Consider the following 26,548-nt stretch of genomic DNA (forward strand, 5'->3'; position numbering starts at 1 on the left):
TGCGGGAGTTGCCCTGAAGGCGGCCTGAGCAATGGAAATGCCTGGTCTCCCCTCTGCTCGCGTCCCCTGCCAGGTAACACCTTACCTTGAGAACACACACAGGCCAGGGTAGCACAAACTGCTTCGGTCACACGTTTGCTGGGGGAGCTAAAATCAAAATCCTATTACCAACGGGCCTGGCGTGGGGTACTCTGAGGTAGTTCCTTAACTCGGGATGCCTGTTACCTACTCTCTCAGAAGTCAGTACACATGGGAAGCATTACAATAGCCATGCATCGCTTTAACCACAAGTCACTGGAATTGAGCGCAAAATAAAGGAAACTTGAGTTGCTTTATTTAACTTCCAATTTCTGGGAGGCTCAAGAATTATAATTATTCTGGACAACAAAAGGAAATAAGACTGTGCTTACAGATCTTTTTCTGCCATATTCTTTCTGTAGGATTGCTATTTTATTGTTGCCCTTTCTGTTACACGGCATGTACACATCAGGTGTTAAAAGGTACAATACATTCTACGACTGAGCACCACTTTCTGTAACTGAACAGGCAAAGAAATTACACTGAACATCAGCATCTGGCAGTATTTTTCGGAAAAAAAAAAGTGACTAAAATGGGTTTAAATTGATTAACACTATTAAATCACATCTAATATTTTGATACTACATGATTCAATACAGCTATACGATACAATTATACAAAATGTGTTAACATCAAAGAATACAACCAAAATTAAGATAGCAAACAAAACCTATATAACTTTTTTTTTTACAGGAAAATACTTTTGAAGTATGCATGTAACTGCCCATTCTTTTAAAGAAAATCTACTGCAAGCAAAGTTATCAACCTCCAGAAAAATCACACATAGCATTACTAAGCATATCCCCAAAAAGTGTACAATATGCACACTTGGAAAATACAAAATTAAAAAATTGTAAGCAACAGGTGAGCTCCATATTTATAAGAGTGTGAAAAGAAGTCCCATTTTTAGCACTGTTGTATAAAGAATTGTCTTTTGATGCGAAGTTCATGAATTGTCCTCCTGTTGGGACCACACTTTACAAAAACACCGTGTTTTTGAAACGAGATTACAGAGCAAGATAGAGCATCTTAGCAATGTCATCTTATTAAAGTTTTTTTTTTAAATTTTTACTACTTTATCAAAACATGTCCCTTGGGTATGTAGGATTCATTTTTAAAATTCTTTTCTAGAAACAATATACAAAGGAGAGGCATATTTATTCCCAATCACACTCCTGGAAGATGCTTCCCGAGGCTGAGAAGGGTCTTCTCTCTCTTCTTCTCACTGGTTGTTTTTGGCCTTAGCATGTGTTAAGATGTGAGATTTCAGGTTAGTCGACTGAGCGAACTTCTTATTACAACCGTCGAAGGGGCACACATAGGGCCTGTCTCCGGTATGGATTCGCACATGCGTGCGCAAATTGAAGTCCAGTGAAAAGCGTTTCCCGCAGCCTTCGAACGTGCACTGTCGAGGAGAGACCAGAGACAACCCGCTCAGACTCCGACCAGGCCCGGGAGGGGGCAGCTCACTGCTGGGGGGAGAGCAGCCTACCTCTTCTACCTCACTCGCTCCTCCCTGCCCCTCCTTGCCCTGCCCTGCCCTGGGGGGAAGCTTTTGAGATACAGTCTAAATTAGGGGGCAGGGAGCTGTAACTCTGCCCAGACAACTCCTAGGACCCATGCGTAGCCCTCATGAATTGTTTAACTACAACGTAAAAGAAACATTCAGCAAAACAGCAAGAATCTTCCTAAATCTTATGTTAGGATCCTAACATTTGTGTAAATATTTCAAATAATAAGAGGCAAATGGTTAGGAAGGTTCCTGGTGTCAAGTATCAAAAAGAACCATGTGAGATTTACCAGCTGCACTGCTAATTCGCTCACTTGTCCATGGGCTTCTAAAAACAAGGCAATAAACACTATTTTCAAAGTTACTCTCTTACAGGAAAAATTTTAGAAGTTCCCTGTCAATTAGCAGTTCAATATACTCTAAAAAATAAGTTAACTACAGCAAGTAAATTGCTTTAATCCCGCAGTGAACACATGAGAACTTCTGTTTTAGGCTTGCTCTCGAGCAATCCCGTGTTTCTCCTGACGCCAAGTACACTCCAGAAACACCTCGATACATCCCGTCTCTGGTACCACACAGATCACACGCAGCGGAGGCGAGAGCTGGGGCAGCCCCCCGAGTGAGTCACCAGGACCCCACTGTGGCCTCTCTGGGCGGCGTCTCTCCAGCAGGCTGCCGCCCTGCCTACACCTGCGGGGACAGCGGAGGGGAGGAGGGCTGGCTCTACCTGAAAGGGCTTCTCTCCAGTATGAACCAGTTGGTGTCGTTTTAGTTTTGAGCTCTCAACAAAAGCTTTGCCACACTCTGCACAGACGTGGACTCTGGGGCCGTGGGTGTGCAGATGTTTTCTCATGGCAGAGTTATCCCTGAACATCTTTGTGCAGCCCTTTGAACAGAGAGAGAAGCTTAGTGGTTCACACTGCAAACTGTTACAAACGATTCTACCGCCTGACAGCCTTCACTGACACAATACAACGACCCTCCCAACCTCCCCACATACATTTTACTTCATATTACAGTAGAAATATTATTTACGACAAAAAAAACCCAAAAAACAGCTGAAAAAGGCCTTAACATGAAATGCAAACTTCTGTTTTACAGTGAGGAAACTGAGGCTTAGAGATGTCTTTAAGTAGACTTGCCCAAGGTCACGCTAGTAGTAGGAGCCAGGCTGGGAGTAGAACCCAGACACCCTGGCTGCCGGCTACACCACGGCCGCCTCACCCGGCTATGCCCCCAGATGAAGTAACAGAAGCACTGAGAGAAACGGAGTTAAGATGACGGCAGTCCACCACTACCTTTGGTGGGCCCCGTATTCTGTGCTGCAAGAATGGGCTGTCATTCTCCATCGCCTACTGTTCCCTCTTCTCTCTTTGCCTCTTTCCCCTTCTTGACAGAGAAAGAAGCAAGAGGGTCTCCAAGGAATGGCAACTACAGAAGAAATTTATTTTGTGAGACACTAGGAAAAGAAGCAGGTAAACTGATACCAGAGCGGGGGGGGGGGGGGAGGTAGATGGGTAGGCGATGCTCGGGAGAAGCATGTCCTGCACCATTTCTTCTGCAGTTGTTGCCCAATAATGGAGTGAATGGGGAAATGATCAGACAGCAGGACAGAAGGACAGCACGAGTCAACACTGCACAGCTTCACAGGCAAGGGGGGCGGGGCACCACAGATTTTTCACCTTGACCCCTAGGCTGAGTTTCCATCCAGAAAATGGAATTGGAAAAAAAAAAAAATCTTTCTGGAAAAGAAGTACAGAGAGAAGCTAGAGAGAAGACGAGCACTTAAGGCATAACTGTTTTCAAAAGCTTATTAGTATTTGGCCTCAACAGAAATGCTTTTACATATCAAAATTTCCACAGCAAGAACATTAAAAAAAGAGACAAAAAGAACTTATGGGTGCACAGCCATCAGAGAGAAGACCACGAAAGTAAGTTTATCCTTCTCCAATTGTTGTTGTCTTTTTAAATTTTTTACTCCATTCAAAATCTCTCCCCTCCTGTTTTTCTGTACCACCTACTTGATACTTTATTTTCACCTCCAATTACGTTTAAAACAGACCCAATCAATATCTCAAAGTACTTTTTAGGCTGTCATTAAAGACTAATAAACAGCCACATTTGAAAACAATTAAGTACTCCCTAGCAACACACAATTAACAGGGTAAATTAAAATTGCGAAGGAAATGATGAAGTCTTATTAGGGTCACTTCAGCCACATCCAAAAAGATTTCCAAATTTCCATAAGGAGCCCACAGTCCCATAAAGGTCCATGGGTGAGGCACAACCCAATGCCTTAAGACTGACTTGTTTAACAATCCAAAAAGAAGAAAATCCTAACAGAGTATATTCAGTACAGTGATAATAAAAACACTGGCACCCTACAGTAACCCCATTTAATGGTACTTAAATTTAAGTGGCTTTATGGAACAACAATACTTACATCACAAGATACAGTCTCTTGAATTTAGAAACCAGATTATAGTTCCTCACTGAATCTCAACTATGAAGATGGAAACAGAAAGTGCGATTTCTTACAGGCTCTCTAACTTCATCCACAGTAATGCACACCTTCCCCCTAGCGTTACTTACTTTATGAGGGCAAGCTATTGTTCTTGGAGCATCATCTTCTTTAATTTTTCTTGGCTTCATTCTTACCAAAGGGGGGAAAAAAAGAGAGAGAGGTTTGTAGGAATGGGTAGACTCATCTGGCATAAATCGTATAGTCCCTAAAATGCTTTCCCTATAGGTACAAAAACTAAGATTACAACATGCTTCCGTGAAGGGGAAGGGATGAGAAAACTCACATTCTCCGAGGACCTGCGACTGTGAAGAAGCACTCTTCCAACCTACAGGTAAGTATTCTCAGGCACAAACAGGACTGAGTGGCTGCCTATGGTCTCGTAGCTGATAAGCTGGTGCAGCTTAGGATGGCACTGTGAGCTGCATGATTTAAGTATCTGCTCTTTTCCCCAAACTCTTTAAAAAATAAAAAAGACCAACAGCCCCAAAACCACAGATGAAACTCCTACTGGGAGCAAAGTGAGGTAAGCAAAGTGAGGTATCCAAAAGCAGCTGCTGTGATAATAAGGGTGCTTTAAAAAAGGAAGATATGGGAGGGGGGTCTTAAAACTATATATCCTACACAACTGCTTAAAAAAGGGGGGGTTGTCCATCTCATACTGACAGAAATGATCTTTATAATAGACTCTTTTTTAAAAAGGGTACAGAAAAGTCCTTTTAAACAGAGAATTATTTCTATACATATACGTGTAATAGCTCTAGAAGGAAACACAGCAAACTGTGAGTAATGGTTACTCTGGGGAGGAGCCCCTAGGGACTGGCGGGAAAACCCCCAAACCTTTTCACACTGTTTAATTTTTATCATACTATTAGTTTTGGTGTTGGTGGTGATGGGAGGGAGATTATAGTTTCGACCACTTGGGCAGTCAGGGAGAGTCCTGCTTGTGGAGTTACTACCCAGAGCTTGCTTATTTGGTAACTTACCTACCTGCTATTTTCACTGAACCAACCTTTGGTCTTTTGTCAAAACTTTCTCTCCAAAACTCACTAAAGATCTGTGTGTGGCAGAGGGTGAGAAATTAAGAGTTCCTAGAAAAACTAGAAAAAAAGATTTAAAATCTCTGAAACCGATGTTCTTGTCCCTAGCTTTGCCATCTCACACTCCTGTGTGAGGATGCATATTTAATACACAACTAAGCTGATGCTCCCTGAGAGCAGGCTCACTTACCACCCCTCTTTTACTATGAAAGACTGCTGCTGTCATCTTGAAGGGAGCAAAGGCCCTAACAGTATCATCCTTCTTCACTCTTGATCTGAGAAAAGGATTCCCTGAGGCTCCTTACTTTATTAAAACCTGAACTCATGAAATCACCTCCTTAAACTTTCCACATCCTGGATGAGCAGAGGCGAAACAATTCATCTGGTACCTATAACTTATCTCTAAAGGAGTTTGTTCAAGACAGTACAAATTTCCTACTTGGAATTCTAAGAGAACGTTTTCAGTCTGGTATCCTCCCCAGTCCAACCGTGTAGATGCTTGTTCTTTCTTGTACTTGGAAGATTACCACATCAGTTAGCAAACATCTTCTAAGTGCCTGCTGTGTACAGGGCTCTGAACTAGCCTATGTTACCTTAAATAGAGTTTGGGTCTGAGTTCACAAAACCAGGTACACAAAAATTTGGTGCCACTGCGCCACCTGGAGGTTATAATAACAGAGTCTGAAAAATAATAGTGATTCATACGACAGGGTTCTACACCAATCAAATGTTAATAATAAGAACTGTATATTAAGAACCAAGCTTTAATCTTCCCAATTAAGATGTTTACTCTTTGATGATTCCACTCAAATGCTGTCTTGGCTGTGAAGATAACTACATGATTGTCCAAATTCATAGAATGGTACTAACCTAAAATAGGTGAATTTTACTGTATGCAAATTATCTCAAAAACAAAAAACTCTGACTTTAAAAACACATTCACTGGGTTGACAAATACGTCGTACTGACAACCTTTCCCCTCTTCCACCCGCCTTAGGGCTTGAACGTGGGGACAGTGGCAGTCAAATGCCTATGACCGTAGGATAGGTGTGGCCCAGTTACCTACGAGTGTCCCCAGACCTCACAAATTTTCTTAAATTCATTCCTAGGAACTTAATTTTGTTTTATCATGGAAAATTTCAAATATACACAAAAGTAAAGAGAACAGTCCTATGTGCCATTCACCCAACTCTTGATTCATTTTTTGAATGTTATTAAGTGGCATTTCTTCTTAAAATGTCGTTTTTAAAATGTGTGCTAATATTTAGCAATATACTTAATTTTAGAACTAGAGTTTAAAACGCATCTGGGCAAACACCCTTGGACTCAAGGAGGAAGTGGAGGTATTTAATTGCAGCCACTCTTAAGCTCCTGAGCAAATCAGTCTTGTTCACTTCAGAGTGGCAGTATACGCAGGTACCTTTTACATTATATTCGAATGCAAACACTAAAAAGGGCATTTTCCAAACAAGCGTGCCTAGATTGACAGTGTTCTGTTTTGTGAGTAAAGATTAAAATTAAAATCTTTGTGGCAACAATTGGTACATAAACCTACAAAATAAAAAAAGATATATATATTTGAAATCCTAAAAAAGAGAGTAATTTTTTAAAAAGACTAAAATTATATACTACTACTTAGAATACCTTCTTGACCCACCTAAACTAGTCAGTCACAAGTAACCAAGATATGAGTTTCTCATTGACTGAGAAGCTTACAAAGCTCTTGGACCCGGAGACGATGACAAGAGCATTAGCATCGTGAGCGAGGTGGAATGGGATGTGTGACTGGGTGCCGGCTTCAACCAGCTGCACGACCTTGAGCAAATCACTTAACTTCTCAGCCTCAGTTTCTTATTCTGTAAAAAGGTATTAATGCTACCTACTTAAAGCTGTGGAAATTAAGAGATGATGTACGTTAAGCTCTTGAGAAATGACGGCTTTTATTACCGCCAACCTGTGCTAAATGGGCCGAGGCAAAACTGAGTTCATTCCTTAAAAAAATGCCAGTTGTATTTAACAACCCAGAAGGTACTGGTGGCTCCAAACCACCATTGTCAAATAAAGGACTGAGAGACTGAGAAAGAACTGCACAGGTAACGTGGAAAGGCCCCTCCATGTATTAGAAATGATATGGAGGAGCCAGGTAGGCAACAGAAGTTTCCCATTCAATTAAAAATAGAGACTACGTGCCCTATGACGTGACTGCTGATTTTACACTCTGCCATTCTGCATACATTGTGAAGGCTGGACACCAGTACCACTAACTGCAGGAATTTCCTGGACAATTTTCAGCAGGGCGTTATGTAAACCAGAAGTTCTGACTAAGTTAAATCTGTAAATGTCCCAGAAGCCAAGATGAAACATTTCTGAAGAAGTGATTCCTGAATGAAAATAAGCAGCTTAGCTGACTCCAGACTGGAACCAGCTGTGCTGACGGGACAGGAGGCCCTGTGTAACAGCGCTGCCATCTGCAAGCACCGTTCACCTCCCTTCTTTGTGTTGCCTAAGGCAAACGAGCCCAAGTTTGTTCAAGGGGTTCTCTCTTAGTGTACGTTCATGTGATATTGAGGGGTTTTATGGCATTTCAGCTCCACCATCACACCTCATCTTTATATCAAACCAGTGAAAAAGCCTCAGGGTGGGTAGTGAACCACAACAACAAACCACCGCCCACTCGGGACTGATCGAACCACCTGTTATTCTGATCTTCCTGCTCAGAAGGTTTCAAAGGGCTAAGTTTAGTTAACGAAAAATGCACAAAATTTAATCAGGGAACAGAATTCTCTAGGTCCCACCCACTGACCAATTTTTGAAGTATTTACTAAAAACACATTTCAAGAAAGAACAAAATCACCATAGTCCCACCTCCGCGATACCATGACTTTCAAATAAGTCATTATTTCTTATACCTGTTCACACACACTAAGTGATTTACAAGCGGTCTAGGCTCAGTGCAGCAGGAACCTGAACATTCTTTGGTCAGTTCCAAGTCCAGTCTAGAATCCTACCATGCCAGTACATGGAGGGGAGGGGAAAGCAACTAACATGCCACCTTAAGCCGAGAACTGAGTCACAGGGTGGAGGTGGATGAAAAGAGGAGAACAAGTTCTGTGCATTTTTTTTTTTTTTTTTTTGCGGTACGCGGGCCTCTCACTGTTGTGGCCTCTCCCGTTGTGAAGCACAGGCTCCAGATGCGCAGGCTCAGCGGCCATGGCTCCCGGGCCCAGCCGCTCCGCGGCATGTGGGATCCTCCCGGACCGGGGCACAAACCCGTGTCCCCTGCATCGGCAGGCGGACTCTCAACCACTGCGCCACCAGGGAAGCCCTTCTGTGCATTTTTATGAGCCAAGAAGATAAGATATGGCCCCCAACAGTTTGAAACTTGGTGCTTCTTTGTCAACAGCTTTGAGACCCAGTCACCATTCTGGGGTCTCTGGAAAGTCCTATTCACAGCTGTTACATTGTCAAAATGTGAAGCCCTAACAGAATAGGGCATTCCAGGCTCAACTATTTCTCACCACCACTGCCCAATTAGAGAGATTTATTTGGTTTTACTCATCTTTTCAAGAGATACTATGGAAAATGGGGAGGAGAATGAGCCCAACCTCACAACTGCCCAAATCCTGTACCTTTACTTTGTACATGTTGTCAAGGGGAGCAAGATTACATTCTATTCTGTATACAAAATGGAATCTTTAACAGGCTGATTATAAAAGATAATAAACACACACTATATTCAGGTAATTACATAAGTAATGCTTACTAAAGAATTTAACTGTGTGCTAGGATCATATTTCCTGCTCTGCAAGTCCAATACAGTAGAGCTTCAGTTACCAAGGAGAGAACTTTCCTAGAGTCGAGTCAAATGAGTGTTCTCTCTTTAAATATGGTCAAGATTATGCCCCATTTTCAGGCCATGGTTTTCTTAACCCTGCCACGCTTGTCATGGACTTTCTATCTTCTCTTCTTTAGAAGACTCTTTCCCATACTACCAAGATCTTCTAGCTCCTTGCTCATTCTATCCACTACTGAATGAAATGGACTTTTCTTGAAGAAATTCTTACAACCCACTGACTTCCTATTCTAAACTGAACAAGTTTTCCAGCCTGTTGCACAGCAGTCTTCTTGATTTTCTGTTCACTGTATTCTTTAGGAAGTCTTCCCTTTGATGTTCATCCTCATTATACTGGAGCACACCCTCAAGTAACCTCTTCAGAAAGGATGCATGTAACATAAAACGAATCCTTAGGTGTCTAAAACTGTCATTGTTTTGCCCTTGTGTTGGACTGATAGCTTTGCTGGATCAAGAATTCTGTTTACAATAATTTTCCTCAGAAATCTCAGAACATTGCTCCTTTGTCTTCTAATTATCTATTGCTGTTGAAGAAAATTCTCATTCAGGTTTAATTATCATCCTTTTGTAGACCTATCTTTTCTCCCTGGAAGCTTTTAGCGACATGTGCCTGAGTTTAGAGCTGAAACATCCTGGAGTTTCCGTTCAGAAAACTGGGGACAAGCTTTAAGATTGCTGCCCCAATTCTCCAGCAAGGGGAACAAGGCTAAGGGTCACCAACACCTAATTACTTCTACTGCTCACTACCCATGGGCCCCACCTCTCTGCAAAATCTTGCCTCAGCCCTCTGCTCCTCCACCAGAATTACTTCACAATATATTATTTAGAGAAATATTTATTCTTCCCTCTCTTGGCCCTTCTGGAAACTCTACTGGCTCTTGGAATGCTGTACTTACCTTTTTCTTTTCTCTTTTCTTTTTTGGCCGCACCCCACAGCATGTGGGATCTTATTAGCTCCCTAACCAGGGAGATGCAGTGGAACCTGTGCCCCCTGCGGTGGAAGCACGGAGTCTTAACCACTACACTGCCAGGGGAAGTCCGCTGTACTTATTTTCTTGAGTCTGAATGATCCTTTGGCTCTGTCACTGGTTCTGAATACAAGGGCCTTCCCAAGACTTTACTCTTTTCTCTCCAAAACCTCCTACTGCCCCCCGCCAAGAGCTTATTTACAGAACACTCTCATGCTCTTAGCTGGCCCCCATCAGACGGCTCTAGCCCTAACTTACTTCCTGAATCAATCTCAAGTCCAGCACGGATGTCTCTTCAGCATCTAAAACCAAACACTGCATACTCTGAACCCCACACCAGCACCCTCTCCCAATTTCCCTGTCACCTATGGAGCAAAGCTTTTAATGTGCATTTAAAAAAAATTAATGTGCATTTGCCCCTCCCTCTAGACATACAGCCAAACTGTCTCTGTCTTCCACTGTCTCCTGTCATCTCTGTCACATTTACTCACATTTACATAGTCTGACCGCCACCCACCACAATTCTGGCTCAGGCCTTCATGAGCTCTTGTTCAACTGGTTTCTCCCGCTTCCTGGGTGTCCCTGCACCCATCCAGCCTGGATACAGCTGAAAAGTAATTCTCTCAGATTAAATCTCTGATCATACAACCCCTTCTCTACTGCTCAAAAACCTTCACCAGCTGTCTACTACATACTAAAGAGCCCGTATCTTGGCCCAGTATTCACAGGCTCTAATGATCTGGTTTATGTTTACCTAAACCCAGTCATTTCCCTGTAAGCACCCTAATTCACAGCCAAACTTGACTACTTCTGTTTTCTGAATATATACTGGACAGCGAATGTGTATTCTGTGTTCATGTTGTTCTGGCATGGAGGCCCCACCATGAAAGCCCCATCCACCTGTCACAACTCTATGTTCTTCAAGGCCCAAATCAAATGCTGGCCCCTCCACAAAGCCCTCCTTGATTCCCGTGTTCCAGCTCTCTATCGCTGGGATAGCAGCCCATATACCCTAATAAATCCGAGTACCATAAGGAAGATGTGACTAACTTTAGGAACACATGACAACATTAAACACAGGTATGATATTTGGCTCAATCTGTCCAAAAACTCTTGACCTCACTGCTAACTATGTACCCTACAGATTCCATTTTTATTTGTACTTCTGGTGGGGAGGGGAGCAGGGCAGTTAATATTCAATTCACATATCTGTATTTAAAATACAAACAGCAAAAAAAGCTGGAACACGGTGTCATTAACAAAAGGATAGGGCCTTAAGTTTTTTAAAGCCATGATAAGTCAGAAATAAATTAATGTTTATATTCCCTATAACTACAGTTCACTGGAAAGGAGAAAAGCGTACAGACCCTTTTATCAAAGCACAATGGTATTCTTATACCCACGTGACATGTGGAGAAACTGAGGCTCCAAATGGCCAGAGGCCGCCCAGCTTGTTGTTGGCAGGCTGGGAGGAACCAGTACACCCCAGGGTCTCCAGCTCTTCCCTACTCTGCTCTCAAGAGAGGGGGGCGGAAAGAAAAGGTGCTCCACTCTGTTAGACAGGACAGGAGAGCACAAAGATTTCTTTCTTACTGATTCTGTCTTTCTTCAATTTCCTGGGCTGTTCCAGGTTCCATTCAACCTCAAGTAGGGAAAAGGAGTATACTTCCTACTCTAGATTTTATTAGTTCATTTTATTCAGAATTTTACATCTGTGTGGGTTTTTTCACGTCCTTATAAAAACTGCCAAACTATACTAGAAAATAATGTAAAAAGGGGCCAAGGTTTCTATAGGAATCTGGCTGGTTTCAGGCAAAACAAATAAACAACCATTGGGTTCAGACCTTCCTTCCTGCTCCTCACCTTGGATAGTCAGGCACAGGGTCCTGGCCCTAAATATTTGATCTCTTCCTGTCATGCCAGCTTAAATCAACAAAACACCGGGAGCCTAACTGATGACCTGCTGAAATTGGAACTGATGAAGTCCTTTCCAGCGGTCAGCTGTACAAATCCAGTACAGACCCAGGCCTCCAGCAGCTTCAGACCAGGACAATACACGCAAATTTAAAATGTATACAAAGAGGCCAGGAGGCAGTGTAAAGATCCATTTCCAAACAAATTAAGTGCAATTTTATTTATTCACAAGCAACATCAATTACAGAATTAAAGAGTAGGTATTTGCTTCATCTTATTCAAATCTAAAATGGTGCCAGTTACATTCATAGCATAGTTACCACTGAAAATAAAAACCAACTGCTTTTGTTTTCAGAAGCTTCCCTAGAGCAAGAATACAAACCACTATTGTAACTTAGGCACTAAAAAACACAACTGGCAACACTCAAGTACTTTCTTTAACTAAAAGAAAGGAAAAGTTCTTATAACTTACCTAGCAAATTCTGCTAGTTGTTTGGGATCTGAGAGATCAATGCCAGGTATCCCTCCAGGAGGAAGTTTCTTTCCTGTCATATACTCTGAATAATCGGGAGGTGAGTTCTCTCCAATGATCTGTTCTTCAACCACCGTCTCATGGTCAATATCTTTTTTTTCATCTGAAAAACATCGTAAGATGGATCGTCTTAGCTGAGTAAAGAAGTATATGTAAGCAAACACATTTTTAAAACCATAAAAATGCTTTCCTTAGCAGCTTCTTAAATGGGTGATTTATAGCCATTACCTCTTAACCACCCAGTCTTTCTCCTCAATCTCTTAAAACCCTGTTTCTGCTTGAAGGTCACCAAAATCCTCAATGCCAAAGTCAACAACCTTTCCCTCACTGCTCCTTCTTAGCCTAGTGGGAAGCGTTGGCCATCACTGTCCTCAGCGTCCACTTTTCCCGGTTCTACGCCCACTTCTCTAACTGGCGGCTTATTTTCGGCTTCCTTGCTTCTCCTCCTACCACTTCTCAGAGTTCTGCTTTCTGTCCACCACACACACTTCCTGTTAACCAGCAACTCTGCAACGCTGACTCAGATCTGATTTTCTAGCCTTCACCTCTTAGCTAGCCTCTTGCCTACCGCTCCAGCCTCCTCATTCTTCACTCTTCTCCGCTCACTCTTAGCTCCAGCTATATTGGCCTTTTAAGTTCCTCCAAGGTACCATGGCCCATCCACCCTAACCTCATGGCCTTTACCCGTGCAATTTTTATTGACTACGACGTGTACTCAGAGCTGTGTGATTTCCGTCACCCACTCCCACTAGACTGTAAACTCCACGAAGACAGGGATATTTGTCCGTTTTGATCCCCATGTATCCCGTATCCCTAGAGCCTTGCTCTGAGTCGGCATGTAGGTTGGTCCTCAATAAATATGTGTTCAGGGACTTCCCTGGTGATCCAGTGGTAAAGAATCCACTTTCGAATGCAAGGAACATGGGTTCGATCCCTGGTTGGGGAACTAAGATCCCACATGCCTCGGGGCAACTAAGCCCACAGACCTCTCAACTACTGACCTTGTGTGCCTCAATGAGAAAGCCCGTGTGCCACAACTAGAGAGGGAAAATCCACACGCCACAACTAGAGAGAAGCCCCCGCGCGGCGGCAGAAGATCCCACATGCCTCAACAAAGACCCCGCGTGCCACAACTGAGACCCGACGCAACCAAAGAAATGAAGAAAAATAAATAAATAAATAAATAAAATATGTGTTCAAAGAATGTAGGAGAGCTCTACTACCATCACAAATCCAACAGGTTAAAAAAAAAAAAGAAAAGGAATACTGACCCCCACAATGAGTCTCCTATATTCTAGACACCAAATGCTATTGACCATTCTGGGTCCTATGCTGTCTGGTCTCATTTTACCATATCTAGTATTTTATTTCTCCTTTGCACATGCCCTCTATATTCCAACCAGTCTGTTTTTCACACAGGTTAATTCAGAAGTGCTTGGAAGGAAATATTCAATAAGAATAAGGAGTTTCTGCCTTTGCTCTTTCTCATCACCTCTCTCCAAACCCAGCCTACCCTCTGGAGTCTAGCTCAAATTCTCTAAGGGCTGGCTGATTCCATCGCTCCAACCTCAGATCCTTACCTTTGAATTCCTGGATTATTTCTGAATAATAACATTGATGAACTCTAAATCACGCTGTTTTGAACTTTTGTTGGCCTTGTCTCTCAAACTAGAGTGAAGCGCCCAGAGACCAAAACCAGTCTTCTACTACTTTGGTGACTAAAGCAGAAAATAGAATGCTTCAAAACTCTCGATGCTAACTGAAAATTTCTGCTTCTCCATCAAATTGCTTCACAATGAAAAGCACAGAATACAACAGTTTTAAACTTTAAATGCTTCTCCTTTCCCACCGCTCTTCACTTCAGGGAACATTATAGGTCATTACAAGGAACCACAGAATATAATAGCAGCTGACATGTTATTGAATGTTTCTGGGAAGGCACTATTTTAATCACTGCACATATTACCCTATGAGGTGGGCAAATTAGCAAGTTCATTTCACAGAAGAGAAAGCTGAGACACAGAGAGGTTAAGTAACTTGCTCAGGGTTAACCAGTTAGTAACTGACGGGTGAACTCTAAGACCTGAGCGCTTTACTGTTAGGCTCAGCCGCCTCTTGTTTGGAACTAGAAAGAATCTGATAATATAACCCAGGTTACCCGTTTACATATGAAGAAGCCTAAGAAAATCTCGCTGGATGCATTAATAAAAAAGAAGAGGAAATGTGGCTACTGATCACAAGTTACAAAGCTGGGATTCCGCACTGTAACCAGATTCTTTCATTTCTTTTCTCAGGGCTGTGATAATTCCTTTACCCTCTGATCGCTCCAGCCTAGGCACAACTACTACCACATCAACTTTCTAGTGGTATCGAAATAAACTGGTGGTTAGGGAGGCTATTTTTCTTCACTGAAACTATTTTTCTTCTCACAGTGAAGACACATTCTTGTTGGTATCTTTCTAATAAATATAAGAATGATGGCAAGGTTGAGAATCACTGCTGCTCTGAGCAAGCCACTGATAAGGATTATGTCTCAAGTGTGCTGGGGCAGAAACAAAGCTGAACTCTTGGCATAAAGGAATCACAGGCTCAACCATTCCTTGTATTAGTTCAACACGTAATAACTGAGGGCCTCCTGTGAGCCTGGCACTGATCTAGGCAGCAGAAGCAAAACCAGGTCTCTGCCCTCATGGGACTTACATTCTGGCGAGGGAAGTGGTCTCAGTTGTTTCAGGCTGCTACAGCAAAAATACTCTAGACTGGGTGGCTTAAACAGAAATGTATTCCTTACAGTTCTGGAGATCAAGGTGCCAGCCCATTGAATCCCTTCTTCCTGGTTCCCACACATCAGATGTCTTCTTGTTGTATCCTTACATACACACCATTTCTCATCACATTACATAGCTTCTGTCTCTTATTATAAAAGCACTAACCCCATCCATGAGGGCTTTATAACCTAATAACTTTCCAAAGGCTCCACCCTCCAAATGCCACTGCATCAGGGATTAGGGCTTCAACGTACGAATTCTGGGGTGACACAAACTGAAGTCGAATGAGGAAATACTTCTTGAGGATCAGTTCTTAGTTCCAACATTCAAGAATATAAAATACCCAGAAAACAATCAAATGATTAAGAATCAGAATACATGGGACTTCCCTGGTAGCACAGTGGTTAAGAATCAGCCTGCCAATGCAGGGGACAAGGGTTCAAGCCCTGGTCCAGGAAGATCCCACATGCCACAGAGCAAATAAGCCCACGTGCCACAACTACAGAAGCCAGTGCGCCTAGAGCCCGTGCTCTGCGACAAGAGAAGCACCGCAATGAGAAGCCCACGCACCACACTGAAGAGTAGCCCCCACTCGCTGTAACTAGAGAAAGCCCACGTGCAGCAATGAAGACCCAATGCAGCCAAAAATAAATAAATAAATTTATTTAAAAAAAACAAAACAGGTTAGATTCAAGTTTTATTGTGGAAAAGGAATGAACATGGCTGGGTGATGAATCAGACGGGGGGGGGGGGTGGAAGAGGGATGTCAAGTATGCCATCTCAGTTTCTTGTTTGTGTTTCCTGGAGGACAGTGGTGTCATTAGCTAAGATGGAAAATGGGGGAAGAGACAACCTGCAGTAGAGGATCTGGAATCCCACTTTCGTTTGGCTCCACTGGCTAACTGTGCGACACCTAGTGGACAGACCTCAAGGAGGTAAGACATAGCTATGTACTGGGGATAAAAAGAAATCTAGGTTGGAGAGAAATATAATGGGAATCACTGGCATACAAACTGCATTTAAAGCTGCAGAAATATATCTTATCTATAAAAAAAATATAGGAAGAGAAAAGGCTCAGAACCAAAAGCTGTGTAATTCCAATACTGAGAGAATGAGGAGGACTTTGCAAAGGAGACTAAAGAGATGTGTTCAGATAGAGAGAAAACTACCTTTGTCTAATGAGAATCTTAATCAGTGACACACCAAGTGAAAGTGGCACACAGTGAAAGCAATCTGCCCTGAAGTACACACAATAAGTGCATGATCTGTACATCATTTTAAAAACCGCAACTAAACTGATTAAAAATCAGTCTGCTTTTGATTATCACTATATACCTGCACTTTGAAAGCAATGTCAGTGATACAATATTCTTTCCTTAAAAAAAATTAAAAAACTTTTGTTGGCCTAAGTTCTAAATAATTGCTGTGGTTACTGTACGCTTTCATAATATATACTTAAAACTTCAAATTATCATCACATATTTCTTACTTATTCCTTAACAAACACTGTATTTCATGGAAGTTAATTTGGAGAACTCCTTGAAGACCAGTGCACAGAAACTGTAAAACAGACGGTTGTTAACTATTCAACAGCAAAATTTAAGAAAATAAACTATTTATATAGGGGGAAAAAATCACATTTCAAAGAAGACTGCTAGAGAAATGACAAAAGATGCTAGGATCTATTGCCAGAAGAAATCAAAGATGTCTGCCTCATTTTCACCAAGAACTGGACACATATTAAAGCAACAGATCAAATTATGTCACTGTTTGCTATACTTTGTCCATTTTATCTGATTTTTGCAAAGAAAATCTTCATAAGTTTTTGCCAAATAGAAGAGAAATTTATGATGCACTGAAAGACAAATAACGGCATTTACAGACCATATGTACATAAGCTTCCCTCTTTGTTCAAAACACCTAAGTGAGAAGTATTAATTCATTTTTTCTTTTTGTACAATTTTATTTTAAAATGTTTTACTATTATAATATGTATTCAAATACAGATTTTCACTGCCTGCAGTGGCCATTATTATATTCCTTCCATTTCAGAATGACTACTGAAATAGATTCACTGTATAGAAGAGAATGAAGGTGTTCACTGATCAGCTCTGATTATCAAGTTTCTTATATGTGTTACTGAGTTCTAGTGACTGGCAACAGAGTAATTATCAAATACACATCAAGGGACTTCCCTGGTGGCACAGTGGTTAAGAATCCGCCTGCCAATGCAGGGGACACGGGTTCAAGCCCTGGTCTGGGAAGATCCCACATGCTGCGGAGCAACTAAGCCCAAGCGCCACAACTACTGAAGGCCAAGCGCCTAGAGCCCGTGCTCTGCAACAAGAGAAGCCACCGCAATGAGAAGCCCACACACTGCAACCAAGAGTAGCCCCCACTAGCCGCAACTAGAGAAAGCCCGTGCACAGCAATGAAGACCCACGCAGCCAAAAATAAATAAAATAAAATAAATTAAAAACAAACAAACAAATACACATCAAAGTAAAGCATGTTCATGAAGCAAAGTATCTAAATTTGCTTTAAAATCTGTTTTGTATATTATTCTCTGGAGTTTTCCTTGAGGGTAGAACTTAGTTAATTATCTCATTGTTTCAAGGGGACAGGGTTAATCCACATTAGAAGTGTCACCAAAATCAGTTTCTATAGTCTTGAAACTAACGTAACACAGTAAATCAACTATACTCCAAAACAAACAAAAAAATCAGTTTCTATAATCAGTGTGACTTAAACTTATAATTGTGATTATACAACACAACTGGGCAGTGCAAATGAAAACCAAATATCAGAATTCCTGTTTGGAAAAAACTGAGAAAACAAGTCATTGATTCAAAGAAGTAGGGTGGTAGGAAAAACGTAATATTGAGAAAACTTCTAGTCAAAAGTGTGGATTAGATGATTCCCGTGCTCACTAATACTATGGCTAGAGGCAAATGACCTACAACAACCAGGCCTAAGATGGAAGGTGTTGGAAAAACAAACTCTAGCCAATACCATCCAGCAATGGGGTGGCACACCTTGAGTTGTTTCAGCAGGACAATCTATTCATTTACATTTTAAAAACATTCTTTTTTCTGTACATGGAACTATTCAAAAGGTTAAAAAGGTACATAAATAAGTCCCTGTCTCTTAGCTATTCAGTTTCTAAGTTACCAAAGCTCTCAGTCATTTGAGAGGCAAAGCAAAGAGACTCAAAACATTTACAGTCAAAAAGAAATGACTAAGGAACTGAACTAAATGTAAAGGCTGGGAGCACTCTACAGGCCTAGAAAACAGGTTCATAAGTGGAGCTTCACATGCCCTCCATGCTCCCACCAAACTGGTTTGCTTGCAATGTTATTCAATGTCTGATAAAAGGTATGTGAATAAACACAACGCTCCTTCCCTTCCTGCCCACCTCTCATCCCCCACCTGGGCTTTCCAAAGCCCAGATCAAGATCTCTTTCCTTCAAGAGGCCTCTCATTGCTATCACTGACCCTTCTTTGGTCTCCTTACTTATTAAAGGGTAGACCACCTATCATATATAAGGCTGAAACAAGGTAACACATTAAATGGAAACCATGGTGTCTGGAAAAGAGGTGTGCAAAAACACCTTTATTCCAAAAAATAAACAAACAAAAAACCTTTATTCCACTTTGCCCTCCCTCCTGGGCCTAAGGGGAAGAGTAGGTCCTATGCTTATGGTTTTTAAAGAATGTTGAACTTTTAAAAACTATAGTAAGCCAAGTAAAGAATCACCTTCAATTAGGCTACATTTAAGTCTTTTGGCTGCTCCAAGACACTGCATGAAATCTGACACTATACTAGCTGGAATCTGTGCATTGCTATCACTCAGTGGGCCCCTTATATAGAAAACAGTTTATTTTAGAATTCAGTCCTAAGAAAAGTTTGATTCCCTTAGAAGCTTTTCTATCTTAGAATCAGCTAACAGTAGTATAATTTCCTTGTTTATCCTGATTGCCAGGAAGCTCATTAGGGTTGACCCTAATGCTTCCTTTTTTTCTGTGATCCTGATTTTCACCAATTTACATATTTTTTTACCTACTTCCCTATTTATTTATTTGTGGGTTGGCTAGATTTTGTTTCTCCACACCTTCCATCTTAGGCCATTAACTTTGGTCTGACCATTCTAGGTAACTTTTGACCAAAATGACATTATATACTCACCACCGCCATGAAGCCAAACCTTCACCGAAATGGGGGGGAGCTAATACTTGAGATTCATTGTTAAGCAACAGACAAAAATCAGACATAGGCTGTTTCCACTTTTCCCCACTAACAGAGACCTTAGGAAAGGATACTATCATTTACTGAGTACCTGTTTCATGCCAGCAACTGTCACATTCCTCAATTCAAACAAAACTTTTATGGTATTAACCTCAAGTTTTTGGTTGAAGAAATCAAGCCTCAGAAATGCCAAGTAGTGGGACTTCCCTGGTGGTCCAGTGGTTAAGACTCCACGCTTCCAATGCAGGGGGTGAGGGTTCGACCTCTGGTCGGGGAACTAAGATCCCACATGCTGCATGGCGCGGCCGGGGCAGGGGAGAAATGCCAAGTAGTGTATCTAAAGAGGCAAAGTGGTAGATCCAGGATTTGAATCTAGAACTGACTAAAGTCCATGCGTTTTCTAAAAAAGGAATGCTTCTCCACCCTCTCCCCCACACTCACTACTCCTTTTCTGAAAGTAGTAACAGGTAAGAGTGGTATTTTGGACTCTAGACTAGGATTCTGCCTTATAGCACAATTCCATGCACTCATTCACTAAGTTATTTACTGAGAATCTTCTATGTGCCTTGTACCATCGTAAGGCTGCAGGGTTACAGCCCAGGACTTATACTCTAGAGGAAGTAGACAGACAAGCAGCAAGTTAGAAGATAAAAGCAAGACAATTTCAGACGGTGCTACAAAGAAAAACAGGGTTGAGAGAGAACGATGGCGAGGGGGGTGCTAATTTGAAAGGATGAAAGTGTAGGCCTCTTAGAGCTGAGACTTGAAAAACAGATGGCACTAAGAAGGTGAACATCTGAGGTCAGAGCATTGGAAGCAGAGGTAAGAATAAGTCCAAAGAAACAAGTTCAAGAAACCCAAAGAAGGCCGGGAAGGCTGGAGCATAATGGGAGCATAGGGACAAGGAAGGAAGTCAGGGAGGAAGCAGGGCCACATCACGTGTGGCTGGTGGCTTATGAGAAGCCTGGATTCTACTGAATGCAATGATATGTCTCTGGGATGATGGTGATGATGATGATGTGTGTGTGTGTGCAGATATAAAACATAAAATTTACCATTCTGATAACCATTTTTAAATTTACAGTTCAGTGGTATCAAGTATATCCTCACTGTTGTGCTTGAGGGATTTTTATGCAAGGGAGTGAATTCACATAATTTAAGCCTTAGAATCTAATTCAGAAAGGAATAGTGTGTGTGTGATCCAGTCAGATCCCCAGAAGTAAAATCCAGCAGTTTGTATTCAATCCTTGTCAAGAATCTATAAAACAGTAGTTAGTACAATAACCATATGTATTACTGCAAATTACAAGTGAGTTATCAACAAAATAAAAAATTAAAAACCAACTCTCAATTTGGAGTCATGGCAGCAGCTTCTATTTTTTTGGGGTGCTTAAAATCTAGAAGACAAAAAGGGGAAAGAAGGGGGCAGAGTTGAGAACTGTAAAAGGACAAAGACACTTTGGAGTGTTTTTAAGAGTGTGATACTGTGAGACGCTAGAAATTCTACCTGAAGTTTATGGCTCTCCTAGGAGAGGAGACAGGGTCCAGACACCACAGAACAGCCTCCAGCACAACAGTGCCTCTTTCCCTGCCCCTCAGTTCTTATATTTGAGGGGAATAACTTACACAAGAAAGAAAAGAGCCCATCACAACCATTTACATTAATGTTTATTCATATCTGAAACCACACTGTAAGACTAAAGTAACTGAATAGTTACTATGAATTTTACTCAAGAGAGTTCCTATTATCTCACCAGATCATGTTAAAATTGGGTAGTTTTCTTTAAGAAATTGAGTTTACTGCTTCCTTTTGTCACATAAGAATTCATAAAGGAGTAGAATTTCTTTGCTGTAAAGGAAATGAAAAATGCCTTTTGGGGTCCTCCTACTCAAACAAGTCATTTTACAAAGATCCCAAGGTCAGAAGTTAAGATATGCCAAGGTCAGACCTCTGGTCAGTGCCCTCTAAAGGGAAATTTGATGCTGCTACTATAAGATTCCCAGAAACCACTGGGCTTGCTGTTACTGATAATTAATCATAAAGTTAAACAGAATGGGACCTACTAACACAAGACACCTAGGACTAGAAAATGGCTCCTCTCCTGACCTGTGAAGTCCACCATAAATAGGAAGGCACAACCTTACACAACAGAGTCGACTAACTTCCAAGACCTGCCCACATCTTCCTAATAGTCTGCTAACAGTAATGACATGAATGTTTTCTTCAACATCCAGGTAGTGTTTCTGATGCCAAATTTTGAAAATACAATGTTTGCGTGTTTATCCAATAATACGATAGGACACAACTCACTGGTAAATGTTCAGATTTAAAAATTATAAAAAGTTTTCACTTTTATTCACTCTTCCCATGGGAAGTAGTGAGAGCAGTTTATAAATTGGTCACCTAGAAAGAGAAGGTCATGAGATGACAAAAGAATGTAGATCTTAGGAAATGTTCGTTCTTGATAATTGTTTTTGCTAATAACCTGTTGTGGGCCCTGAATTTCCCAGCCTCAAAACCAACTGATCGGACTTCCCCGGTGGCGCAGTGGTTTAGAATCTGCCTGCCAATGCAGGGGACATAGGTTCAATCCCAGGTCAGGGAAGATCCCACATGCCGTGGAGCAACTAGGCCTGTGCGCCACAACTACTGAGCCCGCGTGCCACAACTACTGAAGCCCGAGCGCCTAGAGCCCGTGCTCCGCAATGAGAAGCCACCACAATGAGAAGCCCGCGCTCACTGCAACTAGAGAAAGCCTGCGCGCAGCAACGAAGACCCAACGCAGCCAAAATAATTTTTTAGATAAATAAATAAATAAAACTGATCTTACTAAAGCAGGCATCAAAACAAATAGAAAAGCTTTTTGTAAATATCAACCCAGGAGTCTGGCATACTTTAAAAAATTATTATTCATTCTCTTCCAAAAGCCTAAAATGCTAGTTGTAGGTAGGTCAGGAGCTGGGGCCTCTTCAGACACGGATTTTTCTTTTCCTACTGGGGGAGACAGCTGTTGACTGGGGGTGGTGGGGAGGGAGGGTTAATAACCGGGAGATGCAATCTGACAGCACCGAGGCTTATCAGTAAGCCAGGCTTCCAGAGCTACCAGGTTAGGCATTGGGCTCTATGACTTAGGCTGCCCTATGTAGGTCATGGGGTTGACATGATTACTTTGGAGGGTTTCTTGGGCTTGGCTCCATGGGAATTTACATTTATGGCATTTCTCCTTAGTGTTAAAGAGCATGGTAAAAAAGGAAAAAATAGTGAATGGAATGGTCAGGATTAGTAATTTTTTGGCAAACCTGAACCTTCTGAATATATGAAAGTGAGAAAAAATTTAATACTTTTTGACTTTCTTTCAATTTGCTGATTCTGATGTCAATGGCTTTCTGCTCTGAGATGTTTTACTCGATCTAGCACAAAGCACTTCTATATTTGGTCTAACCGAAGATAGTTAAAATACCAACAACCTACAGTGAAGATCACGAATTCTAACTACCTGAAACCTCAAGATTTGAAAGGCTTCTTAGGGTTCTCTCAAAACTAAATGTTTTAAATACTCAGCTCTTATTCTTAGCTTTCCTACTCGACCCAGTGATTTAGTTAAGTGGTTTAGTTTTTAGTAAGTTCTACAAAAGAGGATGTCGCTCCCAAACTATAGTGATGAACATCTAGGGGAAAAAAAATACATAATACTATGCCCTAAATCTGGCAACAATGAAATGTTCATTAATTACATGCCAGGGAAAAAAACAAACATGAGCCTTAAAGCAAAGGATTAAAACTATTCAAAACACAGTTAAACCGTGATTAAATATTAAAACATATTCAGCCTTAACTAGACCTTACTTTTCTCATCTGCAAAAATAAGCAGCTCCTGCTGTTTTCTCTCTACAATGGCGTATTACTCAGCCGTAAAAAGGAATGAAGCACATTCTACAACTTGGATGAAATCTTGAAAACAGACTAAGCCAGACACAAAAGGCAACATATTATATGATTCCATGCAAACGAAATGTCCAGAATAGGCAAATCCGGTGAAAAAGTGAGATAGTGGTTGCCAAGGGCTGGGGGTGGGGGTGGGGAATAACAGTTATGGGGTTTCTTTCTGGGATGATAAAAATGTTCTGGAATTAGATAGTGGTGATGATTGCACAAACTGGTGAATACACTAAAAACCACCGAACTGTGCACGTGGGAATTATGTCAATAAAAAGAAAAGAAAAAAAGTGGATCTCTAGGCACTCTTTCAGATCTATAACTACTCTACTACAGAACTACTAGATTCCCTTTCTGCTGTTCCATTCAAAAGATACCAACCATACATGCCAAGATAACAATTTAAAGAAATGGACATTACAATACCCCTAAACTGTACAACCCTGCAGCAACCACCTGCACAGAGAAAATAATGACTTTTAAGCTAACCTGATATGTACCACTTCAAGTAAAGCCTACATCACCAAGTTTTCTGAGTATGGAAAAGTGGATTAACAATTTGATAAGATCAAATGCAGAATATATAAAATACCCTGGGCTTCCCTGGTGGCGCAGTGGTTGAGAGTCCGCCTGCCGATGCAGGGGACACGGGTTCGTGCCCCGGTCCGGGAAGATCCCACATGCCGCGGAGCGGCTGGGCCCGTGAGCCATGGCCGCTGAGCCTGCGCGTCCGGAGCCTGTGCTCCGCAACGGGAGAGGCCACAACAGTAAGAGACCCGCGTACCGCAAAAAAAATAAAAAATTAAAAAATTAAAAAATTTCAAACGATATCCCGAATTCAGCAAACTCATCAATAACCAACACCCCCTCTCTTATTCCATTCCGATTAATAATGGGAAAACATGGCTTTTAGTTCCAACATGATCACTGTGCAATCATTCTGCGCTACCAGAATGCATACAGAAAGGATCTTTTGATAACCTTTTAAGTACTCAAATATATGTTTCATTGAAACCTATAGCCCCCGCTAAACTCAAAGTACTGACAGTTCTACCAGGCCCTCCGAAATCCAGAACAGCAGCCCTGTTAGCACTTGCTATTACATTTTGACAGAACCTCCGCTCCTTCGCTCAGTCCTGAGTCACAGATCCATCCAGCTTTAGTTACCTCCGCCTGGGGTAGATAGATACGATACAACCAGACCAGCTTCTCAGTCCAGACTTTTCGCCTATTTCAATCGTTCCTGAGAATGTTAACAACGCTTCAATACTCAACGTTCACCGCATTTTGAGGCTCCATCCAACTGTGAGAATTTATTAAGACAGCGCTGGAGTAACTATGGCGTAAAGGATTCTACCACTTAAATCTAATTATCACAGGTACTAGGTTAACTAGTTATGGTAGGATTATTCTCAGTCTATTTACTATTCCAACAATTTAACAAGATAGCCTGTGGATAAAATAATAGGATAAGGACTTGAAAACACCAGTTACGAAGTTAAAAACAAGAAAATTTACATATGCAGATAAGGCTTTTCTGCCCCAGATATTTTTTCTGGCCCTCCTTCAAAGCAGTACTAAAACAGTAGAAAGACCCTTTCCAGAATCCTTCTTTTCACGGGAAAAATAAGGAGTTTTCTGTCAAGTAAAAAGCATCTGGCAGCTTTACTCGATTTGATCAATTTAGTGGCAAACGTTCCTAGCTGTGTAACTAACCAGCCTTCCTGCAAAGAGCCAAATACTTAAGAAGGGAAAGAAAACTCCCCCAAACGCCCAGGACTGAGAACAATCTGCAAAAACCCGCGGCCCCTCTCGCTAGGCGCCGCGGGGGGAGCAGAGGCAAGGCCCTCGCCGCAGCGCGGTGACAGGCCCCGCCGACGCCGAGCCCGCACACACGCGAGCTCGACGTGCCGCCCAAGTCCCGCCCCGCCGAGGCGGGCAAGGCTAGCGCGGCCGCGGGCAGGATCCGGCCTGCACGCGGGGCGGGCGAGAGGAGGGCCGGGCGGGCGCCCCCGCCCCCCTCGGAAGGCGCCTCCCGGGATCAGTTGAGGCTCCGGGTAGGGGCGGGGGCGGAGCCGGGACAGCGACGCCCCCCAGAGGAAGGCCGGGGAAAGGCGGCGGCCCAGCCCGGGCGCGAGGTCCAGGCCGCGCAGCCCCGCCAACGCCCTCCCGCACCCCCGGGCCTCGCGGGGAGACGGCCTCGCGGCCGGCCGGCCGGGGGCCGCGAACAACGGGCCCTGGGCCGGCTGTTGGCCGAGCACGCCCCGCCCCGCCCCGCCCCGCCCGAGCAAACTACGCCATTGCGGCCTAGCGGGCGGCGCCGCGCCTCCGCCGCCATCTTCGCCGCGCCGCCGCCCGCCGCCCCCGCCGCGGCCCGCCATCTTTTGGGGCCGCCATACTTGCCCCGCGAAGAAGATGGCGGCGCCCATCACACACATAAAACATGGCTTCCCTTCAAAACAAAAACATCCCGGGGGCCGGCGCGCGCCGGCGCTCACCTGAGGACCACATGGTGACCGAGAACTCGCCCTCCAGGGTCTTGATCTGCACCTGCTTCTGCTCCCACTTCTTGTTGCCCGCGTCCGCGCCGCCCGCCGCCCCGGCCCCGCCGCCGAGGTAGCCCTTCTTGCCGCTCTTCTTGCCGCCGCCCTTCTTGACGCGGCCGCCGCCCGACGACGACGAGCCGCCGCCGCCGCTCTTGCCCGCCGCCGCCACGGTGACCAGCGTCTGCTCAATGTAGTCGTCGTCGCCGCCGGCAGGCGCGGGCACCGGGATGAGGATCTGGTCCTCGAAGCCGTCCTCGGCGCGCAGCCCGTCCGAGTCGTCGCCGCCCACCACCTCCTCGCGCGTCTGCACCAGGATCACCTCCTGGTGGTGGTGCACCTGGGTCGGGTCGTCGGTGACGAGCGGCTGCAGCGCGATCATGGGCGGGTGGTGATGGTGGTGGTGGTGGTGGTGGTGGCCGCCCGCGTGCCCGTGGCCGCCCCCGCCGCCGTGGTCGCCGCCGCCGCCGTCCTCGTCGTCGTCGTCCTCCTCCTCCTCCTCGCCCACCACCGTGGTCTCGATGGTCTCCACCGGGATGGTCTCCACCTCGATCTCGTGCAGCTCCACGATCTCGGCCGGCATCTCCGAGCCGTCCGTGGCGATGTAGAGGGTGTCGCCCGAGGCCATGACTGAGGGC

General features: G+C 43.3%; 1 protein-coding gene across 1 annotated transcript; it reads right to left on the reverse strand.

The window, feature by feature from the left end:
- Positions 1-312: 312 nt before the first annotated feature.
- On the reverse strand, positions 313-26,548 carry YY1 (YY1 transcription factor). The gene is made up of 5 exons (XM_060003927.1): positions 25,866-26,548; positions 12,357-12,519; positions 4,181-4,241; positions 2,316-2,474; positions 313-1,483 (listed from the first exon to the last, which is right to left on the reverse strand). The coding sequence occupies exons 1-5, from the start codon at positions 26,536-26,538 to the stop codon at positions 1,301-1,303; spliced, it is 1,239 nt and encodes a 412-aa protein (XP_059859910.1). The 5' UTR covers positions 26,539-26,548; the 3' UTR covers positions 313-1,300.

Source organism: Delphinus delphis, chromosome 2 (genome assembly GCF_949987515.2).
Source record: "Delphinus delphis chromosome 2, mDelDel1.2, whole genome shotgun sequence".
Lineage (NCBI taxonomy): Eukaryota > Metazoa > Chordata > Mammalia > Artiodactyla > Delphinidae > Delphinus > Delphinus delphis.

Coding starts and splice junctions, on each gene's coding strand:
- YY1 (XM_060003927.1), bottom strand. CDS start 26,538: ATGGCCTCGGGCGACACCCTCTACATCGCCACGGACGGCTCGGAGATG. Junction 12,520..25,865: donor GGTCACCATGTGGTCCTCAG/GTGAGCGCCGGC, acceptor GATGTTTTTCAG/ATGAAAAAAAAGATATTGAC. Junction 2,475..4,180: donor CAATAGCTTGCCCTCATAAA/GTAAGTAACGCT, acceptor CTCTGTTCAAAG/GGCTGCACAAAGATGTTCAG.